Source organism: Microtus oregoni, unplaced genomic scaffold (assembly GCF_018167655.1).
Source record: "Microtus oregoni isolate MIOR12 unplaced genomic scaffold, Mior012 000017F_ref0000208, whole genome shotgun sequence".
Classification (NCBI taxonomy): Eukaryota; Metazoa; Chordata; class Mammalia; order Rodentia; family Cricetidae; genus Microtus; species Microtus oregoni.
The window spans coordinates 14118147-14140648 of NW_024543076.1; the positions used below are offsets into that span (position 1 = coordinate 14118147).

At 45.5% G+C, this 22502-nt stretch overlaps 1 protein-coding gene across 1 annotated transcript in view; it reads right to left on the bottom strand.

Annotated features, from left to right (window-relative positions):
* The window catches only part of Bach2 (BTB domain and CNC homolog 2), a 322404-nt gene that overhangs the window by 4447 nt on the left and 295455 nt on the right, over positions 1-22502 (bottom strand). The window contains exons 5-6 of the mRNA XM_041667321.1: positions 11658-13229; positions 166-372 (exon numbers count right to left, since the gene is read on the bottom strand). Of these exons, the coding sequence (XP_041523255.1) occupies positions 166-372; positions 11658-13229 (1779 nt within the window). The remainder of the gene's footprint in view (positions 1-165; positions 373-11657; positions 13230-22502) is intronic.

Genomic DNA, 22502 nt, shown 5'->3' on the forward strand with positions numbered 1-22502 from the left:
TGTACATCTACATACATTCCAGATACAAATCTATTGCTTCTGCTGAGAATAAACCCAGATGTCCCTGACGGGTAACCTGTCCCTCCACTTCTCCAGCTCTAACGGATGTGACTGTGGGTCAGTCTCCGTCACTTCCGGGAGCCGACTACCTGCTCACCCACTCACCAGCTTCCGTATCTCACACTCTAGGTTCTGAATGCAGTCCAGCTTCCTCTTGCGGCAGCGCTGGGCGGCAATGCGGTTCTTGCTGCGCCTCCGGACGTCGTGAATGAACTCCAGCTGCTCTGAGGTCAGCTTGTGCATCTTAATCATCATCTGGAAGTCGTTCCTGGGGAGATCTGTGATCTGATCTACAGGAAAAGGAAGTTTAACCTGGAACCAAGAACACAGAGTAGGGTTACAGCAGCTGGAGCTGGTAAAACTTCTTTAAAATATCGTGTGTGTGTGTGTGTGTGTGTGTGTGTATTTGCTTGTGTGCACGTGCGTGTGTGTATGTTGGTATGTGCACACGTGTGCAGGTGCCCACTGAGGCCAGGAGGCCACAAGAGGGTGTAAGACAGTTGTGAGATGCCTATTGTGGGTGCTGGGAACCAAACTTGGGTCTTTGCAAGAGCGGTACACATTTTTCAACTGCTGAGCCTTCTGTCCAGTCTTTAATCCCAGCACTCGGGAGGCAGAGGCAGGCGGATCTCTGTGAGTTCGAGACCAGCCTGGTCTACAAGAGCTAGTTCCAGGACAGACTCCAAAAAACCCTGTCTTGAAAAACCAAAAAAAAAAAAACAAAAAAAAAAACCCTCACCTGTTGGCTTGCTTGTTTTTCCATTTTGTTTTTAATTTTATGCGTATGGGTGTTTTGCATGCATGCACCTCTCTGCACCATGTGTACAGTGCCTATGGATGCCGGAAAATGGCGTTGGCTCCCTTGGGACAGGAACTATAGAGGGTTGTGAGACACCATGTGGGGGCTGGGAGTTGAAGCTGAGTCCTCAGGAAGAGCAGTCAGTGCTCTAAACTGCGGAGCCACCTCTCCAGTCCCCAAATCATTTTTTTTAAAGATGACCAAATCATATGGAAACCACTGAAAGCAGGTAGTGATTCATAATCTCTTGTGTCAAGTACAGTGAGATGAAATATTTGTATAATTCAACAATACAAACACACACAAGAAAGACAGGTGTGGTGGTGTATAACTTTAATCCCAACACTCAGGAGGAGGACGAGGAAGAGGAGGACTGAGTTTGAGCACAGCATAGGCTACATAGTAAGATTGAAGCCAGTCTGGGGTACAAAGTGAGAATACGTCTCAACACACACACACACACACACACACACACACACACACACACACCCCAAAAAAGGAAAATGCAAAAGAAACACACACAAATTATAACGTTATCATTCCTGAGGTTCACACTGGAAACTGTTAATTTTAGGGAGACTACGGCTTATCAACACTCTCTTCTACGAGTTCCACAAGTGAGCTCAACAAAATGACCAATGTAAACTTGTCTTCTAAGGACTGATGCAAAGACTTGAAAGATAGGCAAGTACACCTTGAAGACACGGAACATACACAACAGTCAGCCAGAGTCTTTGTTACATATACAAAACACAAGGAGATAGCCTGCCTGGATAGGAGCTGTCGGAAATGGGCTTTACTGCTCACACAGAATGAGAACTCAAGGAGGTGACGTCACTTCTGTGAACCTCAATTTCCTCATGTGCAAAACAAGGTATGCTTTCTAGGTTTGTGTTACGGTAGACACTTAGAATATTTATTTAAAGAATGGCCACCACACCTTACATTTCCTCTTACAACATAATGCTGCTATTCCTCTACCCAGATGCACAAGCCTTCCTTCTGATAGGTGCATCTCAGCAGATGGCATTATGTGTTCTTGAGGCCATGCCTTGAAGGGCACCGAGACTCGTACTTAGTCCCGCTACACTGGCTGCTCTGTAGGGCAGACCTGGTGCCTCCAACTCACTGCCATTGTCCTGCCAGTTACTTGAATGGACCACCTGGGAAACACATTCATTTATTTTGAACTCAGTTTTCTTCTCTCACTGTATGGTTTCTGGGAGTCAGACTCGGCAGGCACCCTGACATGATGAACCATCTTGCCAGTTCGGAAGTGGATCCTTGAAGTTAGTGAGATGCTCAGATGACTGTAGCCCCAGCCAACACCCGCCTTCAAGCTCAACAGACACCTGCCCCTGGAAAGGCTCAGATGGGCCGGCTGAGTTCCTCACACTCAGAAACTGCGAGAGATGCTAAGTGACCCACTGCTTCTGTAAGCCAATAAGATTTGGGGTCGTTTATCACGTGGAAATGCTTAATTTATCACCAAGATTCCTACTTTCAAGTCCTTGACAAGTTAAGGCAAACACTTTCTAGAGAGAGAATGACGGGCTGGAGAGATGGCTCAGTAGTTAAGAGCACCAGCTGTTTTTCCAGAGGACCTAGGTTTGATTCTCAGGACCCACTTGAGAGCTCACAACCATCTGTATCTCCAGTTCCAGGGGATCCAATGTCCTTTCCTCCTCTGTGGACACCAGGCACTCGGGTAGATATGCAGACAGACATACACACAGACAAAACAACCATAAAGTAAAAATAAGTAAGAAACCCCAAAACAATAAAGAGAGAATGACATGCCCTTGGAGGTGTCTTCTCTGTGTTGTTAAATTCTGGTATGTATTATTTCTTAAGAACAGCAACTACAGAGGCCTGACACATGTCTATAAACCCAGAAGTAGAGGCATGAAAATTTGATATTCAAGGCTATCCATAGCTACAAACTGAGTTTGAGACCAGCCTGGGCTAAAGCATTGGATTCATGCCTAACGCAGAAGGTGAGACACAAACCCAGGCTCCCCATCTCTAGAGCCTCATCAGGACCACAGGCTTTGGGGCTCAGGTCTGCAACGTCTAAGGGTTTATTCCTGCCGTCGCTGAGGCGGCGCTGATGGTTTGGGGACTTCCTCAACCATTTATGTTTCTGCGGCTCCTGGAAAGCTGCAATCTCAGTAATCCCAGGAGGTGGAGGCTGGAGGACCAGGAGCTCAAGGGCATCCTCGGCTACACATGGAGCTAGAGGCCAGCCTGGGCTACTACACCCAGCTCAGGTTCCTTAATTTTTTTTTTTCAAGACAGGGTTTCTCTGTAGCTTTGGAGCCTGTCCTGGAACTAGCTCTTGTAGACCAGGCTGGCCACAAACTCACAGAGATCCACCCGCCTCTGCCTCCTGAGTGCTGGAATTAAAGGCGTGCCCACCACCAACGACCTGGTTCAGGCTACTTTTTCCTCACATTCAAATTTTGTTTTTGGCGGGCCAGCAGGTGGCACTATAAGCCTAAATGGTATGAGTTAGGCTAACACTATCAGTCAGGAAGGCTAATTTAGCATGGTGGCTCACACCTTTAATCTCAGCAGTTGAGAGGCAAGAGGCCGAGGCAGGAGGATCTTTGTGAGTTTGGGAAAACCCAAAACAACACTTACCCCTGCCAAAAAAAAAAAAAAAAAAAAAAAAAACCACCAAAAAAATCAAAACCCCCAAACCACAACAAAACAAAACAAATTGACAGCAGTCACATTAAATGAAATAAAAATAAAATAAAACAAAACAGGTGAATTTAATTCCAAGAACATGTTATTTATCCCAATACATAAAATATTTATAACATGCAATTTATATAAGTTGTTAATGAAAAAATATATTGATAAAAATTTTAAATCCAAAGTACATTTATTTGTTCTAGTAAATCACAATTCGGATGAGCCCTCATAAAAGGCATGTGGGGAGGCAGCCATTAATTTCATACAGCTCTCAGGAGAAACGGTCCCTAGAAAAAGCCTGTGGGCCTAGGTGTCATTGCTCAAAATATTCTAGCGAAGACAGCAGCCTTATTTGTTAGTCTTCAGACGGTGGAGTGTTGAGTCTGTGTTCTCTAAGAGGCCAAGGACGTGGCTCTTCTAGCTTAAGCTCGGGAATACAGTTGTGTCACACAGACATAAGGCCCAGCAGTCCTGGCCTTTGTGCCCAGTTGCCCACCACGCACAAAGGTAAGCCAAGCCCATTAAAGAATCATTTGCCTTTCCCATGCTCGGGGGAACATGCTTCGTCGGGTTACTTCCTAGCTGAGAGCTTATTCCATGTGGCATTTGTGGAAAGCTCCCAGAGGATGCTCTGGTTTGAACCCCACATAGTGAATGTGAGTCCCACGACATCTGCAAAACTTCAGCCCACGAACAGGAAACTACAGGGGAATAATTACACCACTGTGGGCCCAGCCCTGCTCTGAGTGCTAAACACAAGCAGCCAGGACAAACAGTTCCTTGCTTTGTGGGGCTGTGTTTCTATAAGGCTTATACTGATATGGAAGACTGCTAATTTCCCTTCGGATAACTGTAAACAGATAGTCAGATCCTAGATGGTTCCTCAGCAGCACAGACGTCAATATTAGAGGCACTGAATTTGGGCATTACAAAGGCTGTGTACACTCTTAGGGCTCATGGGACTCCTACGTCTGCTGACAATGGAGCCACCCTGCTTCAGTTCCAGATCGTATTGACTTATTTTCTGAAAGAAAACACGCCAATAGTACAAATCACAAGGAGAGTCAAAAGGGCTTCCGCACCAAACGCTATTGTATTTTAAAATGATCTAGACAGCAAACACAACACAGGTAGATAGACGGAGGGTTGGCAGGAGAAAGGGAAAATCAACAAAGGCAGTGTCAAAGTCCTGGAAGCAAATGCAAACCCCACAGAAAATTTCATCAGGGCTTTTGCAATCATGCTGCTCTTTAAAGTGGGTCAGGGGGTGAAGAAAGGAGTCAACCGTGGGCTTTCTTTCCTACCAGGGGAGAGGGAACCTCATTCTTGTGGTGGATTTGTGTTTTTAGTTTTGATAGCCATACCGAAAGGAAGAACTTACAGTGACTACAGGTGGGAGCACCTGCTGTGCTCCCCAAGGGGCAGAGAGGCTTCATCCCGTCCCTTCTGTGTTTCTAAGTCAATGGGCACTCCTGGAGACTAGCAGCAGCCCCAGGCCTTCGACTAGGAAAGTTCTTCTCATAGGCTTTTGTGGACACACACGTTCCCCGCCCAGGGCTGGAAGCCGGGTAATGTGGCAGGGCCTTGCAAATTTGAAAAGCACAAAGAAGGCCAAGGCGGTCTTCTCTTTCTTCCAGAAGCTGAATACAGCAGCCCACACAAAAAGCTCGTAGGGCTTGCTGTTTGAGTCACTGCTCCTGCACAACACATCCTTCCACACTGCACTTCCCATCAGAGGTGTTTACTCTCTGGGTCCCCAGAGACAGCGCAGAACAGACAATAGGACACGAAGAAACATTCTGCGGGCTCTCACCGCCGCCTGTCTGAACGGCCTGCAGTTACATTCAGCTGACTGTGGGTTGGGAGGCTGCGCAGCAGACGTGCCTGCGGGTTTGTAGGTGATGCCTCTCTTAAGTTGTCAGTTCTCAGTTAAGGCTCAGAGACTCAGGAATAGCCACTGAGTCAGCAGACCAAGGGCCAAAGAGGGCACTACAGGCCATGGCTGTGGTTTGCACAATACGTTCCTGTTGGTTGTACCCAATCTTGTACCAAAGTGCTGACTCTTCTCAAACCTCTGGAACTCACAGGGAGTGCAGGATTAGAGGTCATTTTCCAGTATGGGACCTATACTGCCCAGCAAAGAATTCCCAAGGGAGGTTAGACTTTGATTCCTGCAGCGCAACCACGGACCTCTGCTCTAGAGATAGCAAAGGGCAGAGGACCTGCTGAAGGATGCATGAAACCTAAACCTGCCCTCTCAGCACATCTGCATGGCCAGAAAGAAAGCCTGGACCAGGGAGGTTGGACAAGCTTCAGGCAGACCTGGGAGGCAGTGTTTCCTTTTCATCAGTCAGAAAACTACTTGCTAACAACCGCCCACATCCTGGAGCTTAAGCTACCCTCCCCATCTCCATTAAAAATATAATCAAAAACACCACTTCCTATGCAGAACTCATCTATGAGACAAAAGAAGAAAAGTTCCCACTCCGAAACAATGCCTATCTTGCCTTGATGGATTTCTCTGCAATGTTTGCTCTGCCGTTTTCACGGAACCGGGAAAGCGACGCTCACTACCTTGCTTCACCAAGTCTGTGAACACACATTTTACTGCCTGCTGCTTCCAGTTTGCTGGCTGAAGGATGTTGGAGAAGGAGGGTGGAGAAATAGAAGAACGGACTGTGAAGCTTTCCTGCTTCCCTTCTTGGGTCTTACCAGATATGAGCTGAAGCCATTAGGCACACAGTGCCAGACTGAGCGGGCACCTTGGAGGCCATGACAATATATGGGCTCACCAAGACCAAGAGACAGATGCTCCTGCATCACCTCCCTTCTACTCGGTACCCCAGACACCAGGGTTCACTCTGAAGACTACAAAGACTACTAGCTATGTGGTCCCAGGTAACTCATTCTCTCTGTCCTGAACCTTTTGAGGTTCTGTGAGTCAGAGATAATACTTGTCTCATTGGAACGGCTGTGAAGAATAAAATGAGATAACATACAGAGAAAGGAATTGCTCTGTGAGTGAGCTAAGACCCATCTTTCCTTGTTATATGGTGTCCAGACATATAACATTAGGAATCCCAAACACTGAGAATGTTCTAGACAACATAAACATTCCATTTTGATTATGAACACAGCTGACGTCTATGCTGCCATTCAAAGTCTTCTTTTTATTAAGCAGATCAATTGCAGACACTTGCAGAAACAAATCACAGGGATGACTATAAAAATCTTACACAGAAAGTTATCAAGTTAACTGGGAAGAAGGGGTTCATGGGGGCAGGAAGGGATGAGAGAGAATAACTGGGATTAAAAATGACCAAAATAAGCTGGGTATGGTGGGATAAACCTTTAAACTTGGGAGGCAGAGGCAGGTCTCTGTGAGTTAGAGGCAGCCTGGTCTATAGACTGAGTTCTAGGACAGTTGGAGCTACATAGAGAGACTCTGTCTCAAAAAGAAAAGGAAGGAAGGAACAAAGAAAAAGACAAGTATATTATATATGTGTGTGAAATTGTCAAAGAATAACAGAATAATGGTTTAAAAATTATCAAAGAAAGAAAAAATGAAAATAAACAGAATATCCAACTCAGTAATTTCATGAGAAGAATTAGACACGGCTATTCTGTACTATTTCAATGGTGGCTCCCCTCCCTCACACACATCCCTCCCTTTTCATTTTGTTTTGTTTAATACAGGGCCTCGTAGTTCAGGCTGGCCTCGAACTTATGACCCTCCTGCCTCCATCTCCTAAACTGGGATTACAAGGCACATGCCACTATGCCCAGCTACTATCATACGCTTTTATTCCTCTCCAAATGAAGCATGTCAATAAAGAAAGTCCAGCTAACCAGGGCCTTTGGATATGGAAATAAACCATCTTCCCAGTGTTTCTTTCCTGAAACCACAGTCACTTAGAAAGGCTTTGGGAACTTAATAGGGCACCGACACTTGGAAGAGGACTGTGTCTTTTGTACGGCTTTCAAAATCTAAAACAGACTGGTAAACATAGGGAGATGCCATGTCCTATCCATTAGACGGACAGAGAAGAATAAGTATTGGCAGAGAGAGGACAAACTGGATCCCTCCTAGACTGATTGGAGGGAATGCAAAAAAAAAAAAAAAGTATAGTTGCCATGGAAATGGCTGTGTAGTTCCTCAAATGGCCACAGATAGAGACATCACATGATCCAACAAGTCCACTTAGAGACAGGTAACAAAGGGACTGGAAGCCTGTCTACAAAAACCTGGCATGCAAATGCTTATAACACCATTCTAAAAAATACCCAGGAAGCAGAACCAGCCAAAACTCCCTCAAGCAATGATGGATCCATAAAATGCGGTATGGCCTAACAAAATATATCAGCAATTAGAAGGATGGAGCTCTGATATACCAAAATACACCAGATGGGTCTATCTACAGAAGAGATAAGCTTTGAAAATGCTATCCTAAGTGAAGAAAGCCAAATACCATTTACACAGGACGGGGGTGGACGGGTGGTCACCTGGGGTGGAGGGAAAGGAGCCATGAGGAACACCTGCTACTGGGGAACAGCTGGCTGAAGAAACTATGCTAGGACACAAACTTGGGGATGGTTGCAGAACACTGCGAAAATAGTAAAAACACTGAGCTTTTCATTCTCATAGGGTGAATTTTATGGTATGGAAATTGTATTTTATTTAAAAATTTATGATTTATGTGTGTAGGTGTTTTGCCTACATGTATGTTGGGTCAGTGCACCATGAATATGCAGTACCTGCAGAGGCCAGAGCTACAGAAGAAGGCTGTGCTCCGCCATGTGGGTGGGCGCTGGGAATCGAACCTGGGCCCTCCAAAAGAGCAGGCAGTACTTGTAACTGCTGAGTCAACTCTCCAACCCAGTAACTGAAGCTTTTTCAAAGCTAGGGAAGGGAGAACAAGGATGGGAAAAGTCTGTTTTATGCCCTTGGAGAGTTATTTAACACGGTCATAGATTTTACAGAAAGCAAGGCATGTTAATGTTTTTCTTCTGGTCCAGCATTTTGGCTCAGAAGATGGAGAGACGCTGCAGGGCTATCTACGCAGGTGGCCGGTTGAGAGAGGAGCCCCAGGTTTTATCTCAGACTCGGTTGTGTCTTGTGGTTTACTTGGAAGAAAACACTCAAACCCTATCTGGTTAGAATTCAAGATAGATACTATTGTATCTTATGGATCAGTTCAAGAAAACAAGTTAAAACTCATGGGAACTTGGTGTATTTGGGGGCAGAACTTCTACCTACGCCAAGTCACTCCTGAAGCAAGTCATTAACTCCCAGGGGGCCTTCATGCCGAGGGCCTGGGTGGTTCTGGGAAGTAACTTCCACCACTGGGGAAAAACCTCAGCTTTGCTAGCCTCCTCCTGCCCAACACAAGCTACCGAGAGGGTTGGCGTGTGACTCATGAAACGGCAGGGAGTTTTGGCAAATGTGTCCTTCACTGCTTATGAATGCTTTACAGGTTTGTTTTGAAAAGTAAAAATAAAAATTAAATGCAAGGGCATTTTAAGGGGAGACTTGTCCTGTCTGTGGCTGCTTCATGGGTTGAATGATTCCTCCCCCTGTGTCATGGTTTTCAGTTCTAAGGTGGAGATTGACCTAGTCCAACAGAGAAGAAAATGTGTCTATGGATGGCATTGGCTATCTGTTTTGTTATTTGTTTTTTTCCCTCCAAGACAAGAGTTTCACTGTGTAATCCTGGCTATCCTGGAACTCACGTTGTAGACAAGGCTGGCCTTGAACTGATAGAGATCCACCAGCCTCTGCTTCCAGAATGCTGGGATTAAAGACATGTGCCACCACCACCCAGCTGGCATATCTTGGGTATCTGAAACTGATAGTTCCTAAGAAACATGACTTCCTGGGCTAAGTGTAGGGTCTTCAAAAGACCTCAAAGGCTCAGAAGCATTTGTCCTGACTCTGCCAGTTGTTGGGAAGATCAGCTGTGGGATGGAGCTGACTCTGTGATTAGCTTTCTACATGAGGCAAACTTAAAACAGTTCCAGGGACAAAAAGCAAACCTCACAAAAGCTGTCAGAGGAAAGAAGGCACGAGGTGAGAACACAACCTGCTCTTGGTTTTTGGAAGTCTCACTCTTCTGTTAGGAACAGGGCTGCATGTCTCGGGCATCGATGGTAACCCCATCCCAAACTCCAGGGGAGAAGATACGGACAGGAAGGCCACCCATTCACAGTGCCTTTATAATTTCTATTGTTTAAATCAAATCCTTTTCAGTGGTTTTCTGTCTTTCTCTATTTCTGCCAGACACTAACAGGAAAGCCGGGACCAGGCAGGCTAGCAAAGAAGAGGAAGTGAAGCCAGGGTGTGTCTGCAGCTAGCTCTAGGCAGCTTTGGAGTCCATCTTCAAAACATGCCTGAAGTTAGAGATCCCGGTCCTGTGGATGCTGAATCAACCCCACGGGGCTCTGCGGCTACCTCACCTCGCCTCTCACGCATTCCTGCTGTCTGGCAGAGCTAACCTTTGCTGAGCAAGAAACACTGAAAAGCAGGCAAGTACGGAGCGCACTGGCCTCTTGGGCAGCTCCCTCCCTTCCTGTCCTTCCTCTCTCTTTCCTCCCTTCTCTCATTTTTTTTTTCAGGGACTGAATCCATGACCAGGCCAAGGCAGACAAGCACCCTGCCATGGGGCCACCGCCCCAACCCATATGTCTTCTTTCTGTGTTTTTCAGACACGGGGCAAAACCTGTCACTGGGTTTGCTCACTTCTGTTCCCGAGACAGGTGAGCCACAGCGGCAGTCTCTGGGTGGGTCTCTGTCAATCAGCAAGGCAGTGCAGTAGATACCAGGTCACGACCTAGACATGCTTAGATCTGTCTAGGCAACATTCAAATTACTAGGGAACTAGGGACCTCTGGGACGCCCACTCTTCTTTCTCGTAGTTATGTGAGTCTTGCTTATGATGTAGCCAGTACTGTCCCCACTCCTGCTCCCAGAGACAGTGATCCACAGATGAAGTCTTTATATACGTTTTATCGACAAAGCACAATGCTTTCAGGCTGGACAGAAACACTATCCACTAAATGAATGTCTTCTTATCACTGGTGGGAGCTTGGGAAGTGAGCCCTGACACAGCTGTGTGTGTTGACGAGGGTACTTCTGCAGGGATCCCATGTCTAGGATGGATGATAAACATTCTGTCATCGGCACTGTGATAGAGACAGAGCTACCCTGTGTCTTGTTGACAAGAAATACTTACAAGGTGCAGGAAAAGCACCTGTTTGGCAGGCTCTATTCAGCTCGAATTCATCACTTTGAAGGAGCTTATACATTGCCCTTCAAAATGAAGGGCTGAAAAGCAAACATGAGGTCATCCTTCCAAAGTCGGTAGAAGATAGGGGAGGAGAAAGGGAGGAGACCGAAAGCACCCCCCTCAACACACTTACATGCGTTGCATTCAGCTTGCCTCTGCTCACTGAGCACTGGAATCCAGGTTAGACACAGAGGGCTTTCTAAGATTGAAGGGAGTAATTTGGAATTACCTTGCAGCATTCTGCTTCCAAGGAAGGAAGGGACAGTCTACTTCCTGCTACCAGACCATTGACTGTCACCTTTAAACTTGACATGGGGTGCTGGTGGGTCTTATGTCAGCTTGACATACAAATTAGTTATCTGGAAGGAGGGAATCTTAATTGAGAAAATGCCTTCGTAAGATCTGGGTGTAAGGCATTTTCTTAATTAGTTACTGATGAGGGAGGGCCCAGCCCATTGTGGGTAGGGTCATCCCTGGGATGGTGGTCCTCGGTTCTATAAGAAAGCAGACAGAGAGAGCCTTGGGGAGGAGTGAGCCGGGAAGCAGCAACCCTCCGTGGCCTCTGCATCAGCTCCTGCCTCCAGGATCCTGCCCTGTCCTGACCTCCTTTGATGATGAACAGCAATATGGAAGTGTAACCCAAATAAACCCTTTCCTCCCCAACTTGTGTTTTGGTCATGGTGTTTCATCATAGCAATGGTAACCCTAACTAAGACAACACATACAAACAGTCTGAGAATGATGCTTGAGAGGAACAATTCAGGTCAAGGACTGAGACAGTAGGTCATACGTTTGAACTCAGGTGGATTCCCTACCTCCTGGCCCCTGTCCTGCACAGGACACGACTCACTGTCTGCTTCTGAGAATGATCCAGATTCGTCACTGGAATTGGTTCCATAAGACTGCTCACATTTAATTTGGGGTCGGACTTGGTTGTACATCCCATCTCCCATCAGGCCCGGTTCCTGGTGTTCTGTGGCAAGGAATCTGGCTCCCTGGGAACAGGGTGAGGAGGAGAACTCACAGAGAGGGAGGCTGCAGGGGGAGCCCCCGCTCCCATCCTCTGCATAGGAATAGGAGGAGCAGGAGCTGGAGGTCCTGGTTCTGGTCTCTAGTGGAGGAGAGCGAGGACAGACTTTGATTGGCACCGGGCAGCTGGTGTTGGGCCGTATCCTGCCTGGCAAGTGGTCAGTCATCAGTCCGCTGTGGGAGTAGGCCTGTGAGCTGGGGAGGGACTGGCCAGTCCCTACCCATAGACTTTTTGGCACCGGCTCGGAGAGGTCTTTGTCCAAATTGCTCACCCCAGAATACGAATGCACTGGAGTGTTCACTTGGTCACACGTGCTCGAGGAGAAGATGACACTCCTCCGGTCCAGCTCTCCCTCCTGTTTGCAGAGAGCCTCCGGTCCAGGCCCCCTGAGCGGCGACCCCATCGTGAAGTTGGACACATCCTTCTGGCCCATGTGGGGCTGTCCATAATTCCCTGTGAAAGGGGTGTAGTCAGTTTTAAGGTCACCCTGAGAGATCCCCTTGTTAAAAGGGCACGCCGAACTCCTGACAAAGTGTTGCTGAGATGTACCGGGCAGGCCAGACGACTCCACACCTTTTGCTATACTGAACAGAGACCGTAGACAGGAAGGTGAGGACACATTCCTGGATCTGTCCAGGCAGGTGGCTCCTATAGGGGTACTGGGGGTAGGGGTAGGGCTGGGCTGTTTCCGGTCCATCTCAACATCCCCAGGTCTGTCTTTGATGTCAGTTTCATCTCCAGACAGGCAGAGTGTGACGCTCTCCTCCTCGGTCTCTTCACTGGGTGGCTCACTCTTAATCTGTCCCCTGGAGAGTCCAGGTTTGAGGCTATTGCCTGGGCTGTCTTCATTGAACGTGTTTGCAAACCCTGAGGTACTGTGTGAGGACGCACTGTAGACATTCTTGGTACATGCAAGCTGGTACTTCTTGTATCTAGGGTACTGTGTCAACGCATCCTTTTCTAAGTTTTCCTTGGTGTCTGTGGGTACCTCAGACTCAGGTAGCAAGGCTTCCTTCTCGGCTACAGGAATGGCAGCAGCCTCAAAGCCGATGGGGTCGGTGGGGCAAGCCATCTTCGCTGTCTCTGAGTCCATCGTCTCTTCCTCCTCCTCCTCTTCTCCTGCAGAGTTCCCATGGTCCTCTTGGGGGCGCTGGCACGCGCTGTCCTTCCGGCACACAAACAGGCCATCCTCGCTGTTCAGGAGCTGTGTCTGCAGGAAGCTGAAGCAGGAGTCCTCCAGATTGTGCATGCGCAGGAACTCGGCACAGCGGATGACCTCGCGGATGTTCTCTCTGCTGAGTAACAGCTTGGCAGTGTAGGCAAACTGGAGCAGTGGCCCAAAGCCCCTGGCCGTGACCTGCAAAACAAACAGGGAAATCGCCAACGTTACCATCAGCACTGCTATTGTCCTGGATTTCTCAACCAAAGCAAGATAACCAGACAGTGCTAATGCCCTGGAATAAAAACCGCAGAGGAGCAGTTAATCTCGTCCTGGGTCAGCAATGCTTCCGCGTCCAATAATTAGTGCCTGTCTTGTGCCTGCCACCTCCGTACTTGACGGCACGAGCAGAACAGAACCACCAGGGTCAAGGGGCGAAGCAAGATGACAAAAGGCTCACTGTTTACACCGATGAAATGTCCTGGCAAAAACGCACAGAACAATGGGAAGCCTATTCATTACTGTCCCCATCGGTCCTGTCGAGAGCCAGTGTACACAAGAGGGGGTGCTGTGACTCTTCTTGAAGCCAAGGAAAGCATTAGCATTTTCTTGTCAACCACAAAAATGGCAGGGTGGCCCTGTCAAAAATGCACTCTATGGAGTTTTAAAACCAGTTTCTCCTTACAATGTTAAAAGAAACATGGAAAATCTCTCCTCTCCATGGTTTCTACTTGGAATAGTTCTCCTCCTCCTGCTTCTTCTTCTATTTTTCTTCTCAAGACAGGGTCTCACTATGTACATCTGGGTGTCCTGGAACTCACCAATGTAGACCAGAGAGTCCTCAAATTCACAGAGATCTGCCTGCCTCTAATCTCCCAAGTGCTGAGATTAAAGATGTTCACCACTATGCCCAGCCCTACTTGGGATTTTTCCTTCCTTCCTTCCTTCCTTTCTTCCTTCCTTCCTTTTCTTTTTGATTCATTCATTTATTATATATATAGTGTTCTGTCTGTATGTCTGCCTGAATGCCAGAAGAAGGCACCAGATCTCATTATAATGGCTGTGAGCTACCATGTGGCTGCTGGGAATTGAACTCAGGACCTCTAGAAGAATAGCCAGTGCTCTTAATCTCTGAGCTGCCTCTCCAGTTCCCCTACTTGGGATTTTCCATCATCATGTCATACCTAATCTTACAAAAAAAAAACAAAACAAAAACAAAACAAAGATGGTGACAACTGTCAAGAAGAAATTAACTCCTGGTTCAGAAAGAGTTAGGGTATACAGATCTACACAATCTGGCTGTCATTTCAATGGTTGTAGCCTCCAAGTAGCAAAGGACATGTGCTATCCCTTCCCTAATTATTATTAGTAGTTTTACTATGAAGCTGTCTAAAATCTCCTGTGGGTATGCCTAATGATGCATTTGCTGCTTCTCCAGTGTATTTTACAGACACATGTATGTACAGGCACACACACAGTGATTTAGACAATTAAAAATATGTTGCTTGTGGTTAACTGCTTTTTTTTTTTTTAAAGATAGAAACATCTAAATGCAGGGGTCTAGGGTAGGCTTCCTTACCCTGCATATACTATTTGGTATCCTGTAGATCCTTACTGACCCTGCCGCTGATCCAGGGGAAAGGCAGACAGAGCTACAGAGCACGTGAACACATTAAACAGAGCGGCCGCCATGGGTGCTTGCTGAAGCTACAGTGGTCACATGTTTCCAGGGTGGGCAGGGGAAACGACGACACTGAGGGAGATGGAGTGGTAAGATTGGGTGACTTCTGTAATCTCTGACTTCTTGAAGCATGCAGAGTCCAAACTCATTAAAAGACCTGCCTCTACCGCAGAAGACTCAATGCATTTTGTCCTCTCAACTCTTGTAGCCAGAGAGCGGAAATGTAATGCCAGGACCCATTCTTCAGGGCACACAGTGACTGGGGTTTTAAATGTTGATATTGTTGAAGTACTTACTAAAAATCCAAATAAAAATAATCAACCAGATAATAAGTTCAAAGGAATCAGCCACCAGAAACACGCTGATTTGGAATAAGACATGTCTAGAGGAAATATTATATATGTGAAGGAATTAAGCAAAGGGCAAGAAAGGGAGAAATTAAACTGTTATTTTCTGATGACATGATTTTAAAAGTAGGTAACTCTGAAGATTCTACAAGTTATGATCATGAACTAAAAGTAAATAAGTACAAAAATCAACATAAAAAGCCAGCAGCATTTCTAAAGCCTTCAACAAAAATCCCATTTACAATAGCTACACAAAACACTTAGAAATAGATCTAACCAATGATCTCTACAGTGAAAACTATAAGACACTGATGAAACTGGAGACAGACAGACAGAAGGGTATTGTGTATAAGTAGTCTCGAAGAGTCAACACTGTTAAAACATATTATCCAAGCAAACCTACGATCCCATGGAAGTGGTGTCATTAGCATCCTACCATCAAGTTCTGGGTGGCAATCTAGAGCAATGACAATAGCCATTAATGTTTGGGGGATTTATGGGACCTCATTGGCCAAAACCTCGAAAATAGTAACCCATTCCAGCATGTGGTATCTAGCTGGGAGCACTGTTCTCCTGTTACAGGGCGTTCTGGTTGGTCCTTTGCCAACTTGACGTAAGTTGGAATATCAGTTAAAGAAATGCCGCTATCAGTTTAGCCTGCAAGCAGGTCTGTGAAGAATTTTCTTGACTGCTGTGGGTGGTACCACCCCTGGGGAGGAGGTCCCTAGTGGTATAAGAAAGCAAGATAAACAAGCATTTTTCCATGGTCTCTACTTTAGTTCCTGTCCTATCCCTGCATAACAGACTGTAAGTTTTAAGGTAAAATAAATAGTTTTCGCTCAAAAGTTCCTTTTGGTCAGGCCTTTTTTTTTTTTTTTTTAATCACAGCAATAGAAACCTAACTAGAACATAGGATTACTCTATTAAAATCTTTTTTTTCTCTCTGTAGTTTGGAACCTATCCTGGAACTAGCTCTGGTAGACCAGGCTGGCCTCGAACTCACAGAGATTTGCCTGCCTCTGCCTCCCGAGTGCTGGGATTAAAGGCGTGCGCCACCACCGCCCATCTCCATTTAAACTTTTACTAGATGCATATTGATACATTTTATGGAGTTCCTATAGTAGTAGATGGCTTTTTCAAACCTGGCTCTGCCTCTTAATTATTATTAGTTTTTCTTTTACAATGTGCTGTGAGTTGCTGTCCTCCGTGCCAAACAACTGCCATCTTGGAGTATTTAGCTGTGTTGCCCTTGCAAAAGTTCATCTCAGCTGAGCTGTTGGTGGTGTATACCCTAGCACAGCAAGGAGATACTTGCTTGAGTGAGTATCCTCAACTCTCAACTACTTCTTCCCACTGGCAACGCTGCGTGTGGTTTGGGGGAGGGGCTGGAGTATACACAGCCTATCAGTTAGGAGAGACTAGATGGGCCTGTGGGAGGCCTGCCATGGCTACTGGGTAAGGCTTTTCAGGTACAGCTAGTTGGAGAAGAAGAGCACATAACCATGTAAGTAATCTCTTACTTCTATATTCTGTAAGGATGCCATAGACACAGGGGCTCTCTGGAGTGAACTTTGGGGGAAATCATGTTTCAGGTTGGTTATTAAGACTTTGGGAGGAGGAGTAGACATTGCTTTGTAGCAACAGTATGGAACCACAGAAGATCCAGAATAACCAAAGAAATCTACAAGAAAAATAATAAGGCGAGAAGCATGGCACTACTCCTTTTTAAAGACAACATGAACTGCAGTGACCCAGGAGCCATTGTCTTGGCATTCCATGGGACCAGACCAGGGGAATGAAACAGAGAGCCCGGAAACAAACCCAGGCATTTACAGACAGCTGTTCTGACAAAGGTGCTAAGAACACACAATAGGGAAAGAACAATCACTTCTGTTAATGCCACTGGGAAAACTGTACAACTATACAGAATGAAAACAGACTCTTGTCTCTCCCCAGACACAAACGTCCATTCAAAGTATACGAAAGGCTTAAATGTAGGCTCTCAAACTGCGAAACTTCTAGAAGAAAGCATAGAAGCATGCATGAAATTCCATTATATTGGTCTGGACTATGATGGTTCTGGATATGACCTAACATATACTGCCTCATTTTTGGGTATGAAGAAATAGAAGCAAAAACAGAAAATGGGATTATATCAGAATTAAAAAAGTCTATACACAGCAAAGGAAATAACAGAGTGCAAAGAGAACTAACAAAATAAGAGAAGATATTTGCAAACTCTACATTTACTACATGCCAAATGTAAAAAAAAAAAACAAAACATATGAGACCAGCTATGGTGGTCAACCATTTAACCTCAGTGCTCAAGAGGCAGAAGCAGGCAGATCTTTGTGAGTTTGAGGTCAGCCTGGTCTACATAAGAGTTCCATGTTAGCCAGGGCTGTCAGCTGAAAACCCAGCAAATGAAGAGACTGGTGGCCTGCAGGTCCCTTGAACACACTCAACGGGATCCCAGGACACAGTTAAGTCCCTGTTTGTTTACGCTGTGGGTCAAGGCTGTATTCATACAATGCAATGTGCACATTTACAATGGCCACTGTAGAGGAATCCCAGGTAATGGTAATAGGTCCAAAAATACACAAAGCAAGTGCCCATCACGCCTTCTGAACAGGGCTAAAGCCAGCAAAGGTCATCAACATACTAGATTAGCCTTTGTGTCTCCAAAGATGCTTCCACAACCGGCCTATTTTGAGGGACCACTTAAATCAGCTCATTGTATCAGATGGCCAATGTCCAAGTAGCTATGGGAAGCTGTACATTCGTAAGGCTGTGATCACATCTGCATTACTATTTACTCTTTGTTCTTAAGGAGTAAGTCTCTGATAATGAGAAAAAGTAAGAAGGGAGGGAGGCAGAGAATCCTTTCCAACACCAATGACCCATAAAATTGCATTTAAAAATCCAAGGATCATAAAGTGGAATGAAGTGGTTAGAAATAGGAAACCAGTTCCGTTCCACTGCTGTTAATGAGCACCGTCTCCTTGTTGTGATGAACGTGGACATATCAGGCTAAAGCCACCCTCCACCCCCACCCCCCACATTCAGGAATGTTCCAAAGGCATGGCGAACAGATAGTAAGTACAACGTTAGGAAGAACTTGGAATAATAGCCTTTGATTGGCATATCCTGGATGGATGACTTTGAAGAACATTTTTGCATCATGCATAGCTATATTGCTCTCTGGCCTGGAATTCACAGACATGCTGTACAGATGATACTAGACTTCACATCAAGAGCAGACAGAACATTCCATGTGGGACTGAGACCGGGAAGGGTGCAGGGACTAATATTTTCCTGTTTTGTGTGTCCTACTGGCTACTGATCTTAGTCACATGAGGCAGTGACATCAACCTGAGGTGTTAGTTCTGAAAGTAGTAAGACCAGGCCACCAAACCCACATGGACATGAGTCAACACATTGACAATGGCCTATCAGAACTTTGACCCTTAACCCTTAATTCCTTTGGGTTCTGGTATCCATGTAGTTAATGCAAGGAAGACGAGCCAATAAACACCCAGCTAGCAGGACACACGGTAGGTGCAATTTGAGGGATGAGGAGCTCATTACCCAAGGAACCCATCTTGCTACTGGGAAGAGTTTATGATAAGAAACACGGTTGGCCTTTAAACACACACACACACACACACACACACACACACACACACACACGGGAGTCCCATGACTTTTGTGGGGATAACCAATTGGGTTTGATGTGAACGCCACAGGAGATAATTTTTCACGTCTGGTACTGTAAACCTGGTCAAAAGCTCATTGCTGGGGAGATGACAAGGGAGGTGTGTGTGCAACCTACTACTGTTGTTTTATTAAGAGGACAGATTATCAAACTGCCTTCGAAATATTTATGTCTCGACCCATATATTTGTGGCCGCTCTCATCTCTGGTCAGGGAGGCATCTTTAAGTAATGAGCTGCAGTCACTGTAAAGATTCATAACTGGTCATCGTGTGGAGACTAAGTGTAAGTACTCATCCCTCAATGAGATATTACATCAACCCAAGGCTCAGTGACCATCATGGAGGAGGGGCAGACAAACAATGGGGAGGAGTGTGGTAAAACATTGTCTTCTCGTCATGACATGGCCACTGCACTCCTGAGTGCACAGCATCTGGGGTTACACAAGACCTACAGGAGATTAAGCTGGGTCTTAATTCTAGTGTGGATGGGGGAAGGGGTCATGAGGTCCCTCCCCCAACTTAGGAGTCACTGGCAACTGACTGCTGCTGGGGAAAGGGGAGTAACTGTTTTTTGGAGGTGCAGCCATTACTGTGTTGCTCCAGTGGACGGCTCCGTATCTCTGGATGGGCAGCATTGATGGGACACAGTAGCTTAGTAAAAACAAATACAGAAAAGGACATGAAGTTAGGAGAGGTGGAGGGGGAGTTGGAAGGGAAACTAAGGAGTGGATATCAGCAAAATACATTGCATAAAGTGTTAAATTATCAAATAAAATATTGTATATTTAAAATAGGGGCTGGAGGGCTGGAGAGATGGCTCAGCGGTTAAAAGCATTCCTTTCTTGGAGAGGACCCAAGTTTGGCTCCCAGAACCCACAGTTGTTGTAGAATATTATTTTAACTGTGTAAAGGTGTGTTACATTTGTTTCTGTTGTGGAATATTATTTTAACTGTGTAAAGGTGTGTTACACTTGTTTCTGTTGTGGAATATTACTTTAACTGTGTAAAGGTGTGTTACACTTGTTTATGTTGTGGAATATTACTTTAACTGTGTAAAGGTGTGTTACACTTGTTTCTGTTGTGGAATATTACTTTAACTGTGTAAAGGTGTGTTACACTTGTTTCTGTTGTGGAATATTACTTTAACTGTGTAAAGGTGTGTTACACTTGTTTCTGTTGTGGAATATTACTTTAACTGTGTAAAGGTGTGTTACATTTGTTTATGCGGCATTTGTTTAATGAGGCAAGGACGTGTGTTTAACTATGTAAAGATATGTTGCATTTGTTTCACCTAAGGCACCTGACTGAACAGCTAATAGCTAGACAGAGAAAGGACAGGTGGGGCTCACAGGCAGAGAGAATAAATAGGAGGAGAAATCTAGGCTAGGGAGAGGAACAAGAGGAAAAGGAGGAGGGAGAATGAGGGAGATGTCTGGGGCCAGAATCCAGGCAGTTGCTAGCTAGCCAGAAGTGAGAAGCAGTGAAAGTAAGATATACAGAAGGAAAGAAAAGTAAAAAATACCAAGGCAAAAGGCAGATAAAGAGAAACAGGATAATTTAAGTTAAAAGAGCTAGCCAGAAACGAGCCTAAGCTAGGCCGAGCATTCAAAACTAATAAGAAGTCTCTGTGTCATGATTTGGGAACTGGTTGTGGTGTAAAAGAAAGGGCCTGTAAACACATTAGGCAGCTCAAATCTGCTTAAAACTCTAGTTTGTTTGTTTTTTGAGACAGGGTTTCTCTGTGGATCTCTGACTGTCATGGAACTCACTCTGGCTGGGTGGTGGCGGGCACGCCTTTAATCCCAGCACTAGGAGGCCGAAGTGGGCGGATCTCTGTGAGTTGGAGGTCAGCCTGGTGCTAGGGCAGCTATGGCTGTCACTTCCAAAAAAAAAAAAACCTCACTCACTCTGTAGACCAGGCTGGGCTCGAACTCACAGAGATCCGCCTGCCTCTGCTTCCTGAGTGCTGGGATTAAAGGCGTGCGCCACCACTGCCTAGGGAAAACTTGTTCTGAGAGATCTGACATCCTCTTCTGGCCTCCATAGGCAGCACACAAGTGAAACACACACACATACACACACACACACCTTAAAATTTTTTTTAAATGGGAGTTAAGATTTTATGGGACGAGGAACATCCTTCTCGACTTAAGGCACATAACTGAGGCTCCCTCATTGGGTTCGGAACATAAACATATGGCTGCGGCAGGGAGCTCATTTGAAGCCTCATCAGATGAAGTCGGAGGTGTGGGGATGGCCCTCCAGGAAGGATGTATACCCCTCAATGTTTCTTAACTAGAGCCTTGCAAAGCATGGAAACCTGTATGTTCAGGGGCATCATGGGAACTTTGCCACTGCAGGAACTGGGAAGATGGTGGTAACAGTTATGCTTCTGGGCTTCTTAAACATATGCTGCCAACCACTCCGGGAAGATGTATTTTCTTAGCAAAGCACTTGTCAAATAGAGCAACCCTGGTGACTGCTCAGTTTCCATCTCCACAGCACGGTGGTCTATTCGGCAGGACAGAGACTGTCTTATCTTGGAGATGAGGAGGCAGGGCCACTATCTTCGTGGTGTGTTTATCACTAATGTCCAACTTGACGTTTGGTCCCACACACTTGCTTCATTTATTTTTAGTTTACTCAACTAAGACTACATCAAATATAAATGTATGTATAAACAAAGTATATATCTTTTAAAAATCTCTAGAAACTCATGGCAAATGAAATGTAGTCATAATTATTTTCCAGTTGTTTAAAAACAACTTTTAAGACCATGCATTCAGGGATGGGATACAGTTTAGTGACAGAGCATTTGCTTACTATATATAAGCACCCATGGCCATAAAGAAACAAAAAAGATAATGCTTTAATATTAATTTTCCTACAAATGAAGTTATCTATTTATATTAAAAAATGAGCACTCAAAGTAATGGGTTTAGTTATATCACTTTTATACATTGTCTTTTTTTAATTTCACTTTATTTGTTTTACACATATGGGTGTTTTGCCTGCCCATAAGTCTGTGCTCCACACTCATGCAATGCCTGTAGAGACCAGAAGATGGCATCTGATCCACTGCAGGGGTTACAGACGGTCCAGAGCCCATGGGTGCTGGGACTCAGTCTGATCTTCCAGAAGAGCAGTCAGTGTTGTGAACTACTGAGTCATCTCTCCAGCCCCCTTTGTCTTTCTTGATCTTCTTTTCCTACTCCCCTTCCCCCTGCCTCTCCCACTTGTGCCCTTCTTTTCTGTATGTCACGTGTGTTCTAGTACCGTCTTGTTGTCCTCCCCGACTTTCTTAAGAACTCTTCTCCCCCTCATGATCCCCTTTACAGTTTCGTGATCTTAGCTACTCTTCACATATGTACCCACCATGACAAAAAATTAAAATCAAGGATTGAAATATGAGATGCTAGCTTATGGTATTTGCATTTCTGAACCTGGGTTACCACACTTTAACAATTTTCCTGAAAATTTTGTTTTTTTAATGACTGTGTAGCATTCCATTGTGTACATAAACCATATCTTTATCCGTTCCTCTGCTGATGGACATCTAGGTTGGTTCCATTTCATTGCTTTTGTGACTGGGGCAGCAAACACACCACGTTGGGATATAAAATGACAGGGCTCAGTGTCTTTCAGGAATATGCCCATAGTGGTCTAGCTGGGTCTTATGGAAGGTCTAGTTTTTCAGGTTTTGCTTTGTTTTTCGAGACAGGGTTTCC